We start from the raw sequence: 16,590 nt of genomic DNA, 5'->3' as shown, positions 1-16,590 counted from the left end.
TAAATGGATACCTGCCATATGGTGTTATCTCCCTCTTGGCTGCTGAACATTCCCATTATGTTTTATGTTTCTCTTATCATGGAGGAAATGGCCATCTTGCAGAGACTCGAGTGTCTGCTGCAAAGCGCTGAGTGCCTTTGCTTTAGCTTCTACTAAAGTATTGGGTTGTACCCACATCAATGAATAATATGTTAGACATTTTGACCCTCATTCTCTGAGAGGTTTAAAATGTAATTTTTACTATTCATGGAGACCCACCTGTAATTTGATAATTTCACATTTCAGATTCAGTGACTCCCTGAAGCCATGTCCAAAAGCTCTCACTGATGTGCAGTCGTACTGTCGAATATCGCACAGCCCAGCATTCTCCAGCTCTGTAATTTCTGGAGCCTGGTCTTCAAAGTAGAAATTAGACAATGAATGTCAGTATATTAACTCATTCACATGCTTTTACATTCATCAATATGTTTATTTCTCTATCCAACTAAGAAAAGCAATGAAATCTGGAACCAGCTGAAGAAAGGCATAAACAGAAACATTTTTTTACTGTTAAAAATGAATCTTAACTTGAAAGCCAGGCTTTTTGTCTTCTCTTAGAGTGTGAATATTATGAAGCAGAGAAAATATTCATCTGGTAACAAACACTTGTGAATATGTGTTTTGCTTTCTCATCCATGGTTCTTTACACTACACTTGCAGTACAAAATCTAAATGAAACTCAGGCCCTAGTAACAAGAACTGTAAAGGTTACAGTTATGCAGTAATTTATAATAGGAGCTTTTCGTTTAAAGACTAACCAAAAACATCTCAGGAATTATTATTTCAGGAAATAAACCGACAAAGACTGGAACACTCAAATAGTTTTTATGAAGCAAAACCAGTTTGACTGCAAGAGGAATCAAATATTTATTTTTTATTATTCTGTTACCTCTTTCCCTATTTGCTTAAATTTTAAATAGGTTACTAAAACAAAAACAACATTTCAAAACAAAACATTAGCAGATTTTGTTTTGAAAGGGTTTTGGCTTCTGTAGTGCTTTTCATATTTTTCTGGTGTACCTCTTATCTGAATTTTAGTGAGTCTTATTTACTGAAAAAAAAAATTCCTGCCCAGCTCTATTTGCTGCACCTCTGTTTTCTTCACCATCAGTTCTGCTCCCACCATATCTAACAGTTATCTAACATCACCAAAGAGAAAAACATCCCTCTTAGAGTTAATAAACAGGATCACATAGACTATAAAAAATCACGGAATGGATGAATGTAGCAGATCTTTCCTGAAGAAGACAGCGTGCAAGAACACTGCTAATCTCTTGGGGCAATATTCTGGATTGCAAACTCGCCAAGTCATAAATTTTTAAAATCTGCCATATCAGAAACTAAGCCCATGTTTTGCCCTTCAGAAGCAAGAAGGTTGAATAGAAAACAATTACTACTGTATTAAACTGGAGCGAAATTGCTGGATAATGAACAGGGCCACCACAGGGAACCCCTGTCAATGTACAAAGGCAGGAGAAAAAGGCAGCAAAATATATGTATATTGCACAAAGATTGAGAACATTATTTAAGTAAATCTCTTGTTTTCCCCCTCACTTACCAGACAGTATGCTGCAGTCATATGAGCTGTAGCCTTGAAAACACACACAGCCCCATTCTGTACACTCCCCATTACCACTGCAGAGACTGGGACACTTCAATGCCATAAGCAGACTCTCAACTGACCCTTCTAGTTCCTGTTGGTTATAATTTATTTCTTCCAAAACTCTCTTCTCACATTCATTCTCTAGAAGAGCTAGGGAAGCTTCTGCCCAACTGAGGTCATCTTTCAGCAGCAAATCTTTAACACACATAACAATCGCATCCTCTATTCGCCGGCCAAGAAGGCCACCACAAGATCTTCCTATACTGGAATTAGCTATTGCATGCTGGCAGAGTAACAAAGCGCTGGACTCGGTGAGGCCAGAAGGCGTGGGCCAAGAAGGAAGAAACTTTTGGTCTCTGTCAGTGGCATGGTCCTCTGGGAAAAAATAACTGTATCCCTCCAAGTCTGTTTGGCTAAGACTTTGGAACAGAAATACCGGATGGTATTCATAATAATTTTGGCGCTTCTGCCTGCTTGTAACAGATTGACTTTTGTGAAGATGACTACTATAATGGTAAGAATTTCTTCTAATGCCTGAGCTTGAAGTTCCTCCTCTTTCTACACCAGTATTTCCCGCTGAGGTTGCAGAGACACGTGTGTTTACTAGTGATGTTTCGTGAAGTTTGGTTTGATTATCCTCCTCATGCAGAAGTGTAGATGAACCCATGACATGTGCAGATGAACGTTTCTTTAAGCCTCTGACAAGATCAACAGGACCAAGGTACTCAGCAGTAACATCCAGTCCTGGTATCAAGGAAAGAAATCTACCGTTTTCACTATCTTTACAAGACAGAGGAAGTTCTGATCTAAAAACTGTGTCTTGTTTATCCACTGATTGATATAATCCAGCATCTTCAAGTGCACAGTCACAGAAGACTATTTTTCTAGAAGACGTTAAAGAAGCAGGAGTCTTGTCAAACAAGCTCTCTCCTGGTGAAATTCTGCAGAAGAAAAAAGAAGACGAAACTGTATCTGAACTTTCTTGCCTACTTTCACTGTTTTAGTAAAGCATTAATGTTTCCTTTTCTTTTAGTTGTTTCATACTTCTACAGAATAGATCACAGAGTCTGCAGTACACAACTATATTTAAGGACTTCAGTTAAATCACAAAACTATGAGAGTAAGTTGCAATAGAAGAACTGAGAAGAGTGGATCTTGTGTCCAAAACCTACTCAAACTATATTACTTAAACACTAATTTGGCTCTTCAGTTTGTATTTGCTCTGAAACTTACTATGGAACGTATCTATGACATTATAACATTAATTTTAAAACTTAGGAAGATTTCTTTTTATTTCAACAAGTTTTCAAGAGTGTAAAGGAAATGTTGAACCCAAAGTGATGACATTCGACTGAAACAGAAAAATTTTGTTACCTCCACTCCTTAATAAAAGAAGAAAGAATATTAGTATGGTCTGGGATTTCCACTCCACTTGCAGTGTGATAATCATTCTCTGCACTTCCATCAAACGTGCCACAGAGTCCTACTGTGTGTCTGTAATCTGCACTGGGTGCCCTAAGTGTTATGCTCATGCCCCATTCACTCACATCAGCACGAACGAAAGCTCCAGAAGAAAACAAAACCTAGAAAGAGATAGGTGATACCATCATGAGAAACATTATTTTTATTTTACCTAGTAAAACCAGGTATGTTTATTAGCCAGGAACAACTGGACAAGGCCAGGAATATAAAGACATTCCATTAAATTCTGGCTCTAACTATTCTGGATCAAATTTCATTATTCCTTCTTCTTGTGAAGCCCTGTAAATAAAAACCCTATACATCTCAAGCTCAGCAGGCAGTCAAATGGTACACTATAGGTCCATAAACTTCATCCATCATTAGCAGGTGTATTGTGGAAGGTCAGTGACTGCAAAACCACAGAGAATCAAAGATCAGCTGGGCTGCTCACTCTTCACATGCTTGCATATGGAAAGGAATGAATCTGGTAACACGAACGGATTCTTTGGCAGCATCTTTCCCAAATTTCTTTTTGTCAGCTAGATGGTTCCCTGTGGTAGTAGCTTAATATAGAGTCACTGTCTACCTGCAAAGCTGATCCTAAATGTTCTGGATAGATCAGAATAGTAACAAATATTTACTATTCAATTGTAGGCAACTGTACAATCTCTTGAAAGAAATACTAGAAGTCTCAAGAACAAAATCCACCACAAGTTTAAATGCTGTCTCTATTACTAACTTGCTGTATGAATCCGAGCAATTCACTTAATTTTTCTGGTTCCTCAGTATCTTTTTACTTCCTCTACCGCCTAACATTACCTTAATATTTAATATCTGAGGTGTTCAGATGAAGTGCTTCAGATAAAACTTAAATATTTAAAATATTCTTATATCAAAAGCCAAACCCAAGTTGAAAACGCATATCTGTTTTTATGACGTGCCTTCCAGACCAACAGAGTGATTAAAGAACTGTTGAGGGCTTCATTTTTACATTCTGCTTCATTTGACATTCAGTGCAGTCATAAAGCAATTCTATCTACAAAAGAAAAGCTACAGGAAATTACAAAAGCAAATGGGAATGTTTATCTGAGGGCCACATTCTCTAGAGAAACCATCTACACTTGTAATACTGTGGATGTCATTTGGCGTTCTTAATTATCTATATGCACAGCCTTTCTATATGACAGTGGAATGAGCAAAATGGAGCATAAAGAGATCTCATTTTGGAAACATTAGGGCTGCTAAGTATGTGCATATCGAATCTGAAAACTGCACCTTTCACACAAGGGTTGTATACTGTGATTGACAACATGGTTCCAGAAAGGTATGCATGTTGATGCATCCTTGTTTTTGAGGACAACACCTTCACTTACAAGCAAAACATTGGCCAAAGGACTAGGACTGAAAGATAAATGTTATGCTATTGCTTAATTGCAGAAAATAAAGCATGTTTTAGTTCTGCAGTTGGTGTGAATTGGTAAAAACAATTGCTGAGATAGATAACCATTATGTCCGCAAGTCATTATTTACTACTTACTGTTACTTTTCTTCCTAGGTAGGATTCAGTGATTTTGACATTGCTTCCTGTTGTGTCGCTACTTATTACAGATAAATGTGGCTGTGACTCGCGTAGCTGACCACTGCACATGTCAAATGCAATTATATCACTTTCTTCTTTGGCAACAAAGCCGCAGTTACAGGATGCTGGGTAGTGAAGACTTCCACAGTCCCACTGGCGAACATGAACTTCAAAATCTCGAGATGTACTCTTATAGAGAATAAAGGTTCCTGTTTTAAAATTGTCATAGAGTCTGGAATCAAAAGAACAGTGTGTGATATTGCTTTAGTTATAAAATGACTATATCATCACGTGTCAGCAACTCTATCTAAAACACATTTCTAATATTTGGTGAACTTTGATACTGCAACTCATTTTCCTGCATCAGAAAAAACAAAGAGTACAGCTCACAAACCAACACACAACTTTGTTCTGAACAAGCACCATCATATCTCCCCCTATATAGCTCCAAAATTAAAAAATAAACTTGTTTTACAGCAGAAAAATAGTGAATAAAAGAAGGATCATAAGTGGAGTACATGTAGAAAATGGTTGTAAATGGAAACATAACCATGAAGCCACTGTCATTCTTTCTTTTTTTTTTTTTTTTTTAAACATTGCATATGAGCAGGAACTGGAGAGTACTTCTCAACTTCTGTGCTTCTACAGCACTACATCTATGCAGCAATAAGATGCATAGTAGTGTGCCTGTCGGGGGCAGCTGCTGAAGACGGCATAAGCACCCTTGACAAAATGATTTGGAAAGTCACATACTTTTAGAAAGGTCTGCTTTGTTAAGATGGAGATAGGGAGTGCTTACTCCCACAGATCTGAAATTGATTTAAGATGAAAACCATAAAAAACTACTTCCTTTTTTTTTCCTTAGGGTTAGCCATCTGTTCCCTGAAGCAAGGTTAAAATAGCCAATTTAATGATTCAGCAGTAAGAAGGAAAATAAAAAAAAATTAAAAGAGCCCAAATTTTTGCTGCAAGTTTAACAGCCCCTTGGCTATAAATGGCATTTGACAGTTAATTGCAGAATGGCGATTTGCTTTGTGTATAATAGGGCAGCAGACAAACTGCAGATGGTTACCCTACTGGGACTGCACAAGATCATCCATGATTCAGTAAGGACAGTTCCTTTTCTATTTGTTTCCCCCATTTCTAAAATAAAGTAGCAACAGACTTTCTTTTTAAGGATAAAGTTCTTTCCCTGCAGCATCATTGCTTCATAAGAAATCTTGATGAAAATGCATCCATGGTTAAAATGCCCAGTGAGTCCATCCCTGTAATTTCCACTGAAGGACAAACTGCAAGATCGGCATAACCCCAGTGACTTTATTATAATTATTATTATTATTACTAGTCACAGTGCCATCAGAGAAGCAATTACAACTTGTCTTTTCCCCTCCTTTATCAAACTCACAAGAATAGGGTTGTGGGCTGAACATCCACTTTTGGAGGCAATATTTCTTCCTCCTCTCACTCTGCTACTTGAAGAAATGTGCTTCTGCTGAGCAGGGAATATACAGGTCCATGTGTGGCACCTGTGTTTATTTTGACACCTTCCATGAATTAGAAACACTTGGAAAGACAGAAGCACACAAAAAACATGCCAGCTGTGGCCAAGGAAGCTGTGTTCTCTTCAGAAAGAAGGTCAGTGATATGCAAGTGACAACAGCAAGTCCCTTTCAATGCCATTCATGAACTCGGCACAATGTTACAGACAGCAGATAGCTTCTAGCAACTTGATCCATACAGGGATTCAGATAATGACACCCAGAAATAAGGAAAACTATGCTGGCATACTTCTCTAAAAATAGAAATAGTCTATTTGCTTCATTCTTTTGCCACAACCTAAAACTTGCATTTAGAAATACAAACACTACAAACATCATTGTGACTGGCAAGCTTTGACTAGAGACAGCATGTTTATCCTTATTGTCCAACAAAGGGTATTAAAAATAAGCAAACAAACAAAACTACTTAAAATGAAGAGCAGCAATCCAGTGATTACCTGCCATCAAATGTAATTATATGAGGGTCAGTAAATGAGTAGCAGTAGGCAGTGGGTAGATCCTTTACTGTAATCTTCAAAACAAAGCAGCACATTGCCATGTCAGATTAAGAAATAGACTCAGGCACGTTATTTATCTTATCATACTAGTTTACTTTCTAATAATTATGTTATATTATACTTTAAACCAAGCTAAGTAGTTATATTTATATTCAAATTTAAACAACAACAAAAAAAACCACAACAAAACCACAAACAAACAAAACAAACTTCATTCTAATGAAAATGCAGAATTTGAATGAAAATAAAACAATGTAAAATTGACCGCTTAGAAATCTTGATGTGAGCTAGCATATCACAACTAAAATAGATGCTTCATTTACATCAGCCAAATTTCTGGCCAATTGCTTTTACAGAGCTATTAACATGAAGATTTTCAACCTGTGTACTTTCTGGAACATAGCCATTCCACAGGAAATTCTCACTGGATATAGGTTCGACTGCAATTCTGGTAATTCTGTCTCCATCCTGCATGAAGTCTGTTACAGCAGTGAAATAAATGACAGCTTGACTACAGATTCCATTATTGCAGGGTTTCTGGAGAAGATCCACATGACAAGAAGAAAGAGCCAAGTTTAAACCTAACTGCTCTTTACCTGTTTTAATGAAAACACAAAAATAGTGAGTTTTACTCTAAAAAAGTCACATTTTGTATACTACTGTTAATATAGATACTAACTTATTTACAAGCATTTTTGTAAATGAAAATAACTATACATTTTCCTTCATACACACATCCAAGTAAATGGCTTTGAATATTCCAGTTTGATAGCCAAATGAAAATCACTATAGTCTTGCTGATGTGACACTAAAATAGTTGTCTGCATAGGCAAGGCTCCTCCTGGGGCTCACAGTACTTGTGGTTCAGAAAGTACTACAGAAAACAATAATAGCAAAAAAAAAAAAATGAGGACTTCACAACTGCTTATACAATACTTGGAACACAACAAGTAAAAGTGAACGGAATTATAAACTTTGCTAGTATTACAGTATTCTGTCCAATATCCATAGCTGCCCAAAGCACCTGCTGACTTCAAGTAGTAATGGATTATTGACACACATTCTTCCATACTTTCAGCAGCAGTATATACAGCCTGTCAATATTTTGTTTTAACATTTTAGGAAGTATTTTACAATGTTACAGCTTCTCCAAAGAAGCAGACCAGCAGGAATATTTGGAAAAACACATTAAACACAGAAAATGCAACAAAAATCAGGATACTTACCTTCGTCAACAGTTATTAATGTTAGTGAGATTTTGCAGTCACTTTCAAGCTGGCTAAATTCAGGACAAGGAATAGGAATGCTACTTTCTATTGACAGTTTGTGTTCCTTCCCATCTTCTGATATATCATATGTTTCTGGATGTATCTAGCACAGAAGAAATTGTACTTAAAATGCAGTCTTTGGGGGTGAACTACAGTATTGCTTACTAACCAGCTAGGAGTAAAGTATAAAAAACTAAAAAGACTGAATGCCATGGCGCATGGTCTGATCCACTTGATCAGGCTTATTTAGGTGGTCTGAAGAGCAGCGACATACTGGCCAGAAGATGAGGACACATCAGCAAGTCTTGAGAACAAGGGGCAAAGATAAGGAAAAGGCAAGAGTAAAGACTACCTAGAAAGGTAAGGAATTAGCAAACCACATTAACACCACAAAAATGTATTCTCTGGGTCACTTCTGGAAACCAAAATCCAAGCAGTTTGCTGTATTGTCTGGGAGGAAGCATTTGGGAGCACCTCAGTTGTCCTGGGATTCCTCTCTGTATACTTAAAACACAAGTCACTATAAATACATGACAAAAAATGCAACTACAGGTAAGTAACAGGGGTCTATGACTGGGCATTGTACACTGAGTGAAACAGGATGATTCCCAACAGATAATCATGTACAGTATGTCTTTCGGGGACTGGGGTCCTTTCCCTGGCCATCAAATTGGCCCCTGTAGCTATAGACACAGTAAGAATTAAATAAGTCTCGACTCTGGCACCTGACCAAGTGGCATGGCACAGCTCATGTCCCCGTTTCCATGTCTAAGCCCAGACTAAGTTGGCCTCACCCATCCCTCACCCCAAGACCAGCAGGGAAGAGGCCCTGCCTGTCCTCTGAGAACCTGTTGGCATGGGCCAAAATCACACCAGAACAGGCAGGAACAGTGAAATGCAACAGAGAACAGCATGCCAGGGCTCAAGTCTGAGCTGTGGTCCTCCTTAGGTTACAAATAACAGCAAGAGTCAACACTAGCTGCTGGAGATTGGGGCTTTCACTATGTTGTTACAACTTGCATGAGTTACCAATTCAGCCTTCCAGCACCCTGAGTACACAGGGATCACAGAAACAGCTTTGACCTTTCTGCTTTTTGGTAAATTTAAGTTCACTACAGTCAACAACATACTCTTTTAATTCACAGTTACCACATTTTGAGTGCCTTCTAGTCTGAGGATGATCTGCTGTAGCAATACTCAGAAAGACTACCACAATAATGTAAACATTATTTTATTTCAAAATTACCTTAATGCCAGCAAAAAATTCCTTGCTCTCAACAGAAGAGCTCTGTATATCCGGCTTCTCCACAAAAAAAGTAGAAATGCTACAGTAGATCTGTAGAGTAAAACCAAAATAATAGAATACATTTTTATTATGGTAAGATAAAACCCAGTCATCACAGGTCAGTCTGATGGATTCGCCATGCCCAGTCTTCTGTATGCATCAGAAGATAACAATTGCCAGTGGTGCTGCTTAAGAAAAACACAGAAATAGACTGAGCATCTTAAGATCTTTTCCTTCCATGCCCCACCAGTGGTGCAGGGACTTCTTGAGCTAGAGGCTGCATATAAACCATCATGTTTAACAAGCAACTAAGTCTCCACGGACTTAACAAATCCATTTCAGAGAATTTCTACACCTCATGACATGTTGTGGAAATGCATTCTATACTTTATTACATGTTACTCACTCCTTTTGCTTCATTTCACATTTGTTGCCTTTAGAGCCCATTAGATCTTGGATTCTGTAAAACAAGCATCCCTTCCTCCTCCTCTTCTTACTTATACTTTTTTCCTGATGTTATGGGCCTGGATAATCTTTTTCAAGCTGAAGAATTTACCATAATTTCCCTATTCTGAATCAGTTCCATGCTATTAGACACTGTGGTTTTGATTTGGCTTTGTATTTTTTTGCATGTTTCTTTTGATGTATCCCTTTTGAGATGTGTTGAGCACACATGCAATACTTGAGATCCTGAGAAAACCAAGGATTCATAGCAGCAGCAGGTAGTTTATGACTGTGACTTTCCTTTCGACTGCCGCTGAACTAATACTGTCAGGCAACTATTCAAAAAATCCCCAGAGGATTTTTGAGGATTAGCACTTGCTCTTGTTGTCCATACGCCATCCAAGCAGCGTGGCTTTGACTTGAACACACATGCACATATACATCAATCATGTGCTTTTTTTGGTTTTGATTTTGGCCAGGAAAAATTAACCTGTATTTTTATGTATACAGGTAGGAATCTTATTGATTTTCCAATGCTTAAGCATTTCAAAGTTACCACGAAAGCCTAGACTTTGATTCTGCCACCATGCAAGTTAATGCAGGTACTCCCACTGCTTTTGATGGCACAGATTAAACCATTTAAATCTGACACTAGAGACAAAGCCATCAAGCAGCAGCTCATTATTGATTCAGAGTAAATAAATCTATCCAGTGAATCAAAACCACAGCTTTTCACAGCCTCTAGCTCTCACAGCCTCTCAGATGCAGTTGTGTCCAAAAATCCTCCTAATTTACAGTATCATACAAAATCACAGTAGAGGGTGAAGAAGATGCAACTTGAATGAACATTTATCTCCTGGAGACACACTATACTGTATTAAGTCTCAAAACCTCAACAGCAGTGACAATTATATAAATCTTCTGTGGTATTTTCACATTCATATGAACACTGTTGGTGTAAATAACAACTAGAGGCAATATGCTTCTGTCAAGAAAAATTATACAGCACAGTGCTGTGACTCTGTCTAACAACTGTTAGTATCCCTAAGCATTTATGAAACCATATACCTTTAGATAAAATAGCTATCAAGGAGAAATAACAGATTTACTAAGATACAAAGACATCATAATTATTCTTAACATACTCTATCTCCAAGTCTGACGTTTATCCCATCTAGTTCTAGAAGTGAGAACGTATGAACTGCTGTCTCATGTTTCAGTTCTTCTTTGATACCTTCAGGAGAAAGTCTTGACCAAGTTATAATGAATCCAACCGAGCTGTTTGCAAAAGGAGCACCGAAAGTACACCTTAGGTATATGCTGCCTTTGATCAACTCTGCTACAACTTCAGGAATGGCTGGTAGTGGCAGTGACACAGATGGAGATGATGAAGGAGCCAGGTTACCTAGTCAAACAGAAGTGTTGTTTGCACATTTTATTCTGTGCAGAAACAATATCAGATGAAATGACACTGACATACATTTTGTCAGCTAGTATGCTAATAATATTTACCTTTTTTTCATATGCAAAAACACTATATAATTGCTTAGAGAATCAGAGAAAACGTGTATGTTCCTTTTATTAATTATTAAAAGCAGAAAAACCTCTTTCTCAGCTGTTAATTATATTCTAGCCCATAGGAAGGTAATGAAAAATGGGGAAAAAAAAACAAAACCAAGTGAATAAAATGCAATTAATTATTTTACCAGACAGGAGAGAGCAACATGCAAAGGAATTTGCCTGACAGAAGAGTACTTACTCACAGAGAAAGGGGGAAGCAGGGAAAGGCTAAGTAAAAAAGAACAGAATGAGCAACAGAATGATTTGTAGATTCATCTTATATTTGACTTCCCAAGAGTCAAAGTAATCTGTAAATCAGCATTATTAAAATTAGTTTTTTAACATTTTGGTACTTATTCTGAATATCATGATATGAAAGCATTTGTAATCCAAGGTCTGAAATTACCTCCAAACTGCTCATTTTGCAACCAACCAGGCAAAACACTTGATAACATGAACCTGTTTTTATTCAAGAGAGAATATGACTAAATGTTGACATTACTGGGTCACAGATGCACAGAAAGTCTTGAAAATCAAAACAAGCTACTTACTGCTACAGACACCTTGAATTTCCTTTCCCTCAGGACCACAGGTCTGTGGGTTTGCATCTGTAACAACTAAAAATGTTTCTTAAATTGTATATTCTACAGAGTATGTACATCCATGCTCTTTAATTATTGCCATATGTTAAAAACATGCCAAATATCACAAGACACTAACTGAAGTGTAAATTAGCAGAACAGAAGCAATCTTGTAATACTATTCACGTACAATTATGGTAGCAGTCAGTAAAAAGCCTTGCATTGGAAATTACAAGTAGATTGGCTACAACTGGGTGGAAGGGTACAGAACATTCTACCACTTCTACATCTTTTACTGCAGGTGTACCCAGCCATAATTTATAGATCTTGTTACCAGATACAAAGGAATTAGATCATTATCTTGAGTACAGATCTTGTTTCCCCAAGTCCACATCTGAATGCTTATTCATTAATTGTAACCCTAGACAGCTAAACTCAAAGCAGGCAGATCTGCTTTGAAAAATCATTTTTCGTGCAGTGGCCTAAGAAAAAGTGCTTGTGCGTTGCTATTGTTTGCTACTTTGAACATTAAAAAAACCCCAACAAACCACACTTTGATTAAACATTTAGAACAGCAGTAAAAAGAGGTTAGTCACTCCACTCAAAACTAAGTCAAAAAGGCAGCAGCCAACACTGAAAACCCCCTTCACCAAAAAGAATGCAGAGCAGGTTTTGATGTTCCATGCTTCAGTGATACAACATTTGAATTTCTTAGCATGTTCAGGAGAGACTGAAAATTTGCATCAAGTGTTTACAGCTATCCAGCGCTACAGAGAAAACACAGTACACATGGTAACCTAGATACAATAAGAAGCACAAGAGTACAATGCACTTCATGTGAAAACATCGTCTTAAAAGAAGGCTTTTAAACCCCAAAATGTGTTTCAGATTTACAGTATCCTCCAGAGGCAAAACAGACTTCTGTTTCTTGCCTATTTGTTTTGAAGCAGTAAAACTCAGCTAGCTCTCTGCCTATGGTTTTTATATCCTCCCTCCTCTTCATGAGCCATCATCCGAAGCAAATGCAGAGTCCTATAGTGCAGGAGTTCTTCATTGCTTCAGACACTTGCAGGCTGAAATAGCCCATTTCTGGCATTTTTTTTCTGTCTGTAAACCGCTGGAGAATACCTTAACAATTGGACCCAAATGTATAATGATGGGTCAATAAAGCACCAGAAAGCCCACTGATAGTTTTGCTCTTGAGCTTTTGCAAGCACTCAGTAATAACAGAATATGACTTAGAGCAATAGAGTACATGATGCATTAAAATATTGCTAGCATTTTCATAAGAGTGTGTTATATGAACTAAGAAGAATTTTCTACTACACTAAGTTGTCACTATTTCACAGTATTTATAATTGTAAAGATTTGATCATGCCTTCCTCAATGGTTACACTCAATGATCTTAAAGGTCTCTTCCAACCTACATGACTCTAGGATTCCTTAAGTTATCTAAAACATCTGGCATGAATAACAAAATACTGAAGTTTTGAGCTGTGAACACTAACACACTTTTACAGCCCCAGAGTCCAAGACAACGTGAGACTTTGCAAAAGGACTCCGCTTCAGTTCTTTCTCACGGTACTAATAAAGTGTGTATCAATAGAGCACTTCTGTGTTAAATCTTCTTCTAGCAACAACGTATATACTCTCCAGAACAATTATGAAAGAGTTACAGTAAGAAAAATATTCCTAACAACACTAAACAATAATTGATATATGTACCATTTGGTCAAGTTCTTAAAATCTATTCAGACACACAATTCTATGCATAGTCAGTAATGGGGAGTTGCAGAGTATGGGTGCCATGTAGGTACTCTGAATTCTGACTTCTAGGTAGTGCCATATCCCCACCTCATTATACGGAAAATTTTGATTAATAAGTTTGCAGAAATTTTTGTTCTGCCAAATACCCGTGAAACACACTTACTAAAACCACAGATGCTTAGTTGAGTCAGAGCATGCATTTTCTCACCTTCTGCACAATACCCCATGCATCCTTGGGTGGGCTGCAGTAAATAAACAAAGAAATCTCCGCAGTTCCTCACGCTGATAGGGATTCGGAAAAGACAGCAGTCTTTTGAAGCGCTGAAGAAAAACTGCCATGTAGCACAAGCTGTTAAGCGTTTGATCTCACCAGGTCGAGGCATGGATTCTGACTCCCTCAGAGACAACCAGACAGGGGCTTGAGTACCACAACGATTCATCTTCAGCACCAGAGGAAAACATCAGAAAATGGTTAATGCTGCATCAAACTGTCGCTGTGCTTTAATGAGAGGTACATATGTATTCAATTAATTTCCTGCATGAGCTTTTAGCAAAGTTTAGACAGCATAACTGAGGGATCACTTACATTACTCCTCAAGGTCGAATACAAATATACATGAATGACTTAAGTCATTCTTTGAGTCTAATGAATCTGTGTTTCTAAAGACAGGCTATAATTTAGTGCCTGAGAAAATTAACTGGGAGCCACATGTGAGTGTTTAGCCCAAAAATCCTAACAGTTGTGTTATGGGTTAGTGGGTTACTCTGTACCCACTAACCTACAGTAACTGCGTGAATGCTATCAGAGCACAGCAAATACAGGGCAGAACACACATATACTGAATATCAGCTAAAGGCGTTAAAGCTGACACATTTTATCGGGCCTTTGCCATAGACTCAAGGCTCAGCTAACCTCCTGGATGTCATTTAAGAGATGTGGCCAGCTGACACTGGCTTGCAGCCTTAGCCAGAAATGCAAGACACCTGACAAGCCCTGTCTGCCTTTCAACTCCTCACCTTTAGATGCAGATATGCTTGTAGCACCCCTCTAAACAAATACAGGGACTTTGTAGCAACCCTAAATCCTTTGGTGTTTACAAAGCAGTGGGCTTCACAAGGTCTGTGGTTCGGATGTCAATTTGACAGGTGATTTAAGAGGGTTGTTGCTCCCCCTCTCACAAATACAAGCCTCGTTCAGTGTTTTCCCTCATGGAGTGAGAAGTGTGCTGTGGAACAGTCCCCTTCACCCCACACCACTGTGGCTATGTGAGGTCTTCAGATCAAGGAAGCTGCCATGCAGCTCACTACTTAACAGTAGTGCCAATCATGGCAAGTCTGATTTAGCAAACACCAAAGTTTACCAATAGAATACAGAAAATTAAATCCTGAGAAAAGGAGGCAAAGAAGGAACCTGGTTCATGGGTTACCAGAATGAGATAAATATTACATCTGTCTTTCATGTGCTGCAGAAAGCGAACTGAAGAGAAACACCTAGAAGGACCCAGCATGTTAAAGCTAGCATTTGGAAAGTATTTACATGAAAACTATACATTTGAAATTGTGAGATTTTTAGAGCCTTTTCTTCATACAGTGCCTCAAGTATTCCTTCCTTTGACCTGATAGCAACACAAGACCTCAGACTACAGCAGACCCATTAAGCAATTACTCATCTCCAAAGTACACTTTCCTAATCTAGAATATCTGAGCCTACCATCAATCCATCAGACAGACAGAATTAATGAGAAGTAGACAGAAATGTGAGGGAATGTTTAACGGTCTGAACCTTTGTCAAGGATTAAATATAGCTATAATAAAAGTTCTCCTAAAAGGAAAGAAAGAAGAAAACTTCCCAAACAAGACATCCATTTTACTTCTGTTTTAATGTTTTGACTTTGAGATTTCAAAATAAATGTTTTGGTTTTGTCAACAGATGCAAATAAGCAGATGTCAATATATGAGTTTCATTTGCTGAATAAGTTTTGAAGCCATCTCTTTCCAATAGTAACTATTTGGACTCCTCTGTATAAGGATGGTAGCCCAGCTTTACTAAATATTTACTAAGCACTGAGAAGTTTGGTCTGATTTCTGAAACATTCCTAGATAATATGAGTTAGTATCTTGCTAATCTAACCTCTGTTCTGAAAATGATTATTTTTTCTCCTTGTTTATCATGCTGGTTCTTTGTGTAACAGTATCCATTTTGAGATAATACAATTAGTTAATTAATTTGTTTGTATTAAATCTAACAAAGAAAGTCCTCTAGGAATCATACCTTTTGCTAGTTTTGTGCAGTATAAAAGCCCAGGTAACAGTAGCCTCTGCAGTATAGTCCTCTGAGTCCTTGAGTCAACTACACATTAAAGGTACTTGTGGCTTTATACTGCTGTCAAGATTTAATTAAAAATAAAATCTAGTAAATAAAAACAAGAGGTGCTGCTATAAACTCAATTTAATTTTATTAGTATATTTTGAGTATTTCATATTCCTTCAAAAGTGTTTCATCGTTGGGTTTCTCTGGTGGGTTTTTTGTTTGTATTGGTTTGGGTTTTTTGGTTTTGTTCTGCTTGGGTGATTTTGTTTGTTGTTTTGTTGTTGTAGCATTTGTTTATTTGTTTCCATAAGAGACTGTGACCAAGTTGTTTAAATTATTTAAAAAGTCACAGTTGAATACTCTAATTACTTTAAAACAAAACAAAACAAAACAAGGAAATGTTTTAAAATAGGAAATTACAAAGCTATATCTCCTTAGGCTATAACTATCACAGAGCTATAACTATCACAGAGCTGTTGGAATGACTCCAAAATCAAGCATTACCAGTCTTAAGTATTAAATATTCCAAGTAATTCTTGAGTCTTAGGGGACATGCAGATGACAAGGCAACTAATCTTCAGTTAGCTGTTAGTTCAAGTAATTTGAGAAGTAATCTCGTCTCTCTAACATGATCAC

General features: G+C 37.5%; 1 protein-coding gene across 1 annotated transcript in view; it reads right to left on the bottom strand.

Annotated features, from left to right (window-relative positions):
- VWDE (von Willebrand factor D and EGF domains) overlaps positions 1-16,590 on the bottom strand; it is a gene marked incomplete at both ends in the record, with an annotated part of 38,937 nt that overhangs the window by 16,133 nt on the left and 6,214 nt on the right. The window contains 11 exons of the mRNA XM_080364207.1: positions 259-395; positions 1,598-2,583; positions 3,017-3,225; positions 4,641-4,914; positions 6,679-6,752; positions 7,120-7,334; positions 7,965-8,109; positions 9,253-9,342; positions 10,881-11,140; positions 11,847-11,912; positions 13,852-14,083. Of these exons, the coding sequence (XP_080220333.1) occupies positions 259-395; positions 1,598-2,583; positions 3,017-3,225; positions 4,641-4,914; positions 6,679-6,752; positions 7,120-7,334; positions 7,965-8,109; positions 9,253-9,342; positions 10,881-11,140; positions 11,847-11,912; positions 13,852-14,083 (2,688 nt within the window). The remainder of the gene's footprint in view (positions 1-258; positions 396-1,597; positions 2,584-3,016; positions 3,226-4,640; positions 4,915-6,678; positions 6,753-7,119; positions 7,335-7,964; positions 8,110-9,252; positions 9,343-10,880; positions 11,141-11,846; positions 11,913-13,851; positions 14,084-16,590) is intronic.

This window comes from Nesoenas mayeri, assembly GCF_963082525.1.
Source record: "Nesoenas mayeri genome assembly, chromosome: 2".
Lineage (NCBI taxonomy): Eukaryota > Metazoa > Chordata > Aves > Columbiformes > Columbidae > Nesoenas > Nesoenas mayeri.
The sequence above is the reverse complement of the archived record's forward strand: the minus strand, read 5'-3'. Positions and strand labels throughout refer to the sequence as shown.